Below are 6,000 nucleotides of genomic sequence, written 5' to 3' on the forward strand. Positions count from 1 at the left end.
CTACGTGCATTTCGGGAATCTCGGGATTCCCGGGATGTCAGAAATAAAATCCCGGGAAACGGGAAATTCAGAAATTTGTCAAATCCCGAGATTTTTCGTCCCGGGTTGTCCCGAGAAGAGCACTCTAGTCTTCTGGTTACGGAGTGATGTTCAATCTAGTATTCATTAGAAAATTGTTCTACGTCTCGATCTCTCTCTATCTCTATGGTCCCTCCGATATCGAGATGTGGAGAGTCGACTGTATCAGTTTTCGTTTTTAAATTCATGTTAGTTAGTGTAATACCAAATCAACGAGACAGGCAAGCCAAAAACATTTAAGTTTAAACAAACGATAATGAATTTCCATTGAAGTTTCGCTTCATTGGGTTCTTTTCATTTCTATATTTGTCCATTTCCTTCAGGCTACCTGAAGCCGGTTCCCGATAACTTCTGGTTATCACTTCTTTTCCTTCTCCGGGTCACACAGCAGACAATATTATTTCTTGGATAATATGAAAATGATATGATTGTTCGATCTGTAACCAATGCGGATTCACCAGTCGAGGACTGAAAGCCTCATTGATAAAGACAGTACCGTCGATGGGGGTGACAATGGGTCTAGGGGGTGAGATTGGGTCAAAACGGAAAAACATGATTTAAGAAATATTTTAGCAAATAATGCTTATATTACTAAAATTTATAATTTATTTGTTAGAGAATACATTATTACACATGATTAATCACAATTTACATTTTTGTAGTAGTTTTTGTTTAATATATCAACAAACTTGTATGTTGAAACTAGAGAAAATTTACATCATAAAATTTCTCCTGTGCAAAGTATCACACATGTACTTTAACCCTTATTGTTATAGTAGTGGAAGATTGAAAGTCTTTCCAATACACTTCACTGGAATCATAAGTCTCCATTTTTGTCGTTTTACGGGGCCATGCGTACTCTTTCACCATTAAGATTTATGCATTCTTTCTTAATACAGAATCTTGCTTAAACCATCCACCAAGTCTATTTAAGGAATCCGTGCATTGAATAACAATGCAACGCATTTTGACAACTTCTCAAACCACCAACTGTTTTTCGAGCGCAGCAACAGCGTAAAATTGTATCAACTGTTTTTTTTTCTCATATTTTATTATTTATTAGTATTTTCATATTCTAGAAACATCTCGCGGATGTAAAAATGAGTTTGATCGCTGAAATACCAGGATTATGACGGAGTAGTGTTTGTTCCGTTGAATCTGTTGCATGCTCCTTTGAGAGCGAGCGGCGGAATCCGGATCAATTGTGTCCAATTCGCGTTTTTCGGAAGAAAAAAACGAAAACAAAGTGTGCGAGTGAAAAAAAAAATCGACGCGTCAGTAGTGTTTGATCCGTTGAATATGTTACATGCTCCTTTGTGGGTGAGCGACGGAATCCGGATCGTGTCCGGTTCGCATAGTAACCGCACTATCGGTATCGATCATTCATGTATATGTTCACGTATTCATTTAAAAATACATCTTTATCGTTTACCAAAACGAATCCTTTCCCATATCCAAACTCCCAGTGTTTTCTTGTGGAAGTGCAGAGGACTCCTCGGCTTCCATAAAGCAAGAAACACGTCAACATTTCCCTCCCATTCCCAAATTGACCTGCATTCGGACGCAGCCGGCGCCGGTATTGTTTGTTATAATAATGAGAGCACCAGTACTTACACATTGAAGATGCTACTGATCCTGAGTAGCATCTGTTGGTTCCCTGTGTAAGTACAGCTGTTCTTGCAATAACGGAGTAGCAACTGCGGGCGGTCAATCATGCTCATGCTCATGCTCATGCTCATGAAATACCAGGATTATGACGATCTTTTGATCGTGGAATATCGCACCGAAATTTAACTATTTGCGAAGGTTTAAATTAATCACTGTTTCTGTACATCTTTGGAGAAACTGAATAGGCTTTATAACAATGGGGATGAGACTTTGAAGACATTTGAAGAAAAAAAAACAAGAAAATTTATGTAAACTCGGCAATAAATGCTGGGTTTTAAGAATATTTTTCCTCATATCTCTTCATTTTTTTCTCTATCTACTGAATTCGGGTCTCCTGGATCTAAAAATAATGTCAAAATCCTTACAACTCGAGTATTTGATCATTTTATTGGAAAATTAAACTTTGAAATTCTGCCTAATACCCAAATTGCCAACGAAACATTCAGCATCTTTGGGAGGAAATGTTTTTTGGCACCGACCTGACCAAATTCGCCCCAGTGATCAATTTGTCACTGGATTACGTTACGCAGATTTCGCCTCACAATCAGGACAGTTTTTTGCTGGGTATAAGTAGGTGCCCAGTCAATTATGCTTTCCTATCTCTCAGCTTTCGTAAGGACGTATCTAGGACAAATTTCAACCTCTGTTTTTGAAAACGAACTGGAAGGAGGCAATCCTCATACAGCAGTCTAGGGTTATACCCTTTACGAATTTGTGTTTAATGCTAATGCTAATATGAAATGACAATAACTAGGTATTACATTCTGCATTGTTTTAACTTGTTTTCTAACTAGAAGGATGGTTCACAAAAAGTATATTGAAATAAACAATAGATAAAGCCATTTGAATATCGGTCCTCGAACCTCCTTAGTCATCACGCTGGAACACTCACTAATGCAGTTCTCGTTTTTCATCCAGTCAGCCAGCTCACCACGACGTGTGGCCGTACCAGTACTAGTTAAAGATGGCAAGCCGTGTTCCGGCGGCTCTAATACCAGCGCTTCTGCTCAACAGCAGCAACAACAGCAGCAGCAGGGTGGCCAACAGCAGCAGCAAATCAGCGGCAGCAATAATTCCCTAACGTCCAGCGGTGGCGGCGGAAGTGGCGGTGGTGGAGGCGGAGGAGGTGGCGGCGGAGGTGGTGGCTCCTCGGTGGTCCTAACCAGCGATTCCAACCAAACCCACTCACCGGACACGCCCACCACTACGCTCCTATCGTCGTACCAGGGCAGTCACAACGTGACCGGCCAGATGCTGCAGCAGCCGTGCAATAACAGTCTCATGTCCAACAGCCTAGCCATGGCGTACCGGAACCAGAACAACTTCATGGCCAACAGTCATCAACAGCAGTGCGGAAGCTACCTGCCGCTGCAAACCCGAGCCTGGTAATATTAGGTGATATGTTAGGTTTTTACTCTTCTTGTTTTAGCCGTTCGCCTCCCGAGAAGTAGTTTTGGTTTTATCGGGGTTTCAAACAGTACTACAACAAAACCAAAACCGCTTCTCGTGCGATCGCATAAAGGGTGTTCTATCATTCTTTTGTTCTCCTTGAAATCCACGCGAGGCAAAAGACAAACGCTGTTAGCCCTCAAGATAGCTCGTTCTACTTAATTTTATATTAAATTAATATATATCTTAGCTAAGCTGTAGGTTTGGTTTTCCCGCGGGAGGGAGAAACGAATTACTTACGATACAGAAAGGAAAATAATCAAACTGTAAATATACACACATAAAACTAACTAGCCAATAAGGCGACTCGAGTGCATCTGGGTTGGGCGCCATCCTGTTGACCGTGTGGGTCAGGTGGCCAACTCCGCGTAGCCAATCGAAGGAGACGGCGAAGAAGTTTCAGAAGTGGGAATAACAATGGATTTGAACTTTAAGTACAATTGTTACTGCTTAGTGATCGTGTAAAAAGGAAGAAAATCAACACTTGTCAAACACCAACCGGCCGCGTACATCGACGAAATTGCAATAAGTAAATAATGTTGTATTTATTGATCGATTTAGTTTTAATTTTCCATTGAAAAAAAGTTTCTTGCTTAAAGGGTTTGGTTCATTTTTCAAATGTTTTTGGAATCGACATTCATCATGAAGGGTAATGAAATTTTAAATGAGAGTTAAAATAATTAAATGAATTGTTTTTTTTTTTGGCTAGAATACTTTGTCGTTGCACTCATTTAAAAAACATTGACCAAAAATAATTAGTGTTTAAAGAAATAATGTTAGTACTGATTCTTTTTCGTCAGTGATTTTATAAGAGTGCAACAACAACAAATACTCTATTTAACAGACCTACAGAGGGATTTATCCATTGATATGTGTGCACATCTCTGGTAGACACAGTGTTCCTTCTTCATAAGCACGAAGGTCTCCTTCTCGGTGTCCAGCCATTTGACCGAATGCCATTTTTTTTTCTCTGGCGCTCTAAATCAAACCAATAATTTCGATGGTATCATGTGCAGTGCCCATCATCTCTTGTCCTATTCCATGTTTTTTATACTAATAAACTTTCAAAGACTGTGAACATCGTTGTTTCCATAGGTTTCTCTTCATTCAACATTTGTTCAACTATTGGACATTAGATTTTATTACTTTTTTGCTAGTACGACAATTTTTAAAAAAAAACCTCGTAGACAGTCGCAGTTACTTCAATTCGTGTTAGTGCCTCAGGAATAACACGCAGAAGACTCCACGATTCTAAATGACTGACGACGATCTACATGCATTATTAGATCATCGTCGCGATAAATGATCGCACAATGCATGGCAACTTATAAACGAGATATCTTTGATGAAATATCGAAGATAAGAGATTTGGTCATCCCATCTTCTGCATTTCATAGCAATTTTTCTGAAATATTTCTTTAAAAGACAATCTGATTCGATTTCTGGTTGCTTGGGTAGTTAGAAAAACCGTTAAAACATTAAGTCAGTTATAAAAAGTTCGCCTGCTTTCAACGTCACAAAGAATTTCAAGATCATTCGATAAACGAACCACATCCTTCTTTCATTGTTACACAAAAAAAGCCAAACTTTGGATTTCAATCAAATTGAGCTTCCCACTCACAAAAAAAAATGACATCGATGAAAATTAGTAGACACACACCAATCATGAAACCAACGCAGCGCACCGACAAAAATTATCTCAATTTAATTAAAGTGTAAATAGCTTTGAGTCCGTCAGTGCGCCCGTGAAGAGTGGCATCGAACCAAACCCCCCAAATCCAGGAACGAAAAAAAAACGAAATTAAATCCGATGGCCGCAAAATTTAAAATTAATTCGACCCCATCAGGCAGAAAACAGATTGGTTAGCGCCATCGGTAATGTTTGCCAACGAGACTGCGACAAAAGTCCGAACTCCGATTGCTGCGGCTCATTTGTACATATAGGCACCAATTTTTCTAGTGGTTTTCTTTCTGCGCAGCAGCTGAATTGGCAGAATAAGCGAATGGAAATAATTAAAAAAAAACGAATATTTATCCCGTCACAACCACCCACCCGCATACCTTCTTACTCATATGTGAATTTGCATACACACTACGCTCACAAACACACAAGACCATTCCGGATCAGTACGATTGAATAATGTCACTTAACAAACAAACTGCTGCAAATGCAAATAAGCGAAACGCAAGTGTAATAAACAATTCCAATGATATAAAAAAATACAAAGGGATAGTGAAAGAAGAAGACATTTTTGTCCGATCAGAGGTATCAGAAAATTTTAATAAACGAGAAGAAAAAAAAACAAAGACACGATAAATCAAACAAAGTAAGAAAGTTATTTAATTGATTTAATATCTATAAGATGAAATAAAGTAGTGAAAATAAATGACAGGAATCATTGGTATAACAACTTGCAGCAAAACATCCAGTTAAGGAGCAAACAACTCGACACTAATTGAATCCGCCACGACGTGAAATGCGTCAAGGTGGCCAAGTTTGTATTAAATTTGAAAGAATATAGAATGTGGTACTTCGAAAAATGGCGAAAAGAAATGAAATAAATATCAATATGAAAATTTAAACCTGACTATTACTAATTTGTTGAGAAATATCGGGCAAAGCAGTATTTAAATGGCATCCTCAAAACAACTGTCCTTTCTTGCTATAGGCGGTTCTCTGAGTAAGTATATTTCAAAATTTCTTTGCTTACATAAACTGTTATTCACTTATTTATCACTCGTTAACGGGAAAACATCTAGGAGCCGATATACAACTAGTTGCAGAACTTGATTTGTACAGCACTC

At 38.6% G+C, this 6,000-nt stretch overlaps 1 protein-coding gene across 1 annotated transcript in view; it reads left to right on the forward strand.

Moving 5' to 3' along the window:
• LOC5578993 (homeobox protein Nkx-2.1) overlaps positions 1–5,778 on the forward strand; it is a 137,428-nt gene extending 131,650 nt beyond the window's left edge. The window contains exon 6 of the mRNA XM_001664122.2: positions 2,665–5,778. Coding sequence (XP_001664172.2) covers positions 2,665–3,135 — 471 coding nt within the window. The 3' untranslated portion in view covers positions 3,136–5,778. The remainder of the gene's footprint in view (positions 1–2,664) is intronic.
• The last annotated feature ends 222 nt before the right edge of the window (positions 5,779–6,000 follow it).

The sequence above is a fragment of the Aedes aegypti genome, chromosome 1 (assembly GCF_002204515.2).
Source record: "Aedes aegypti strain LVP_AGWG chromosome 1, AaegL5.0 Primary Assembly, whole genome shotgun sequence".
In the NCBI taxonomy this organism is placed as follows: domain Eukaryota; kingdom Metazoa; phylum Arthropoda; class Insecta; order Diptera; family Culicidae; genus Aedes; species Aedes aegypti.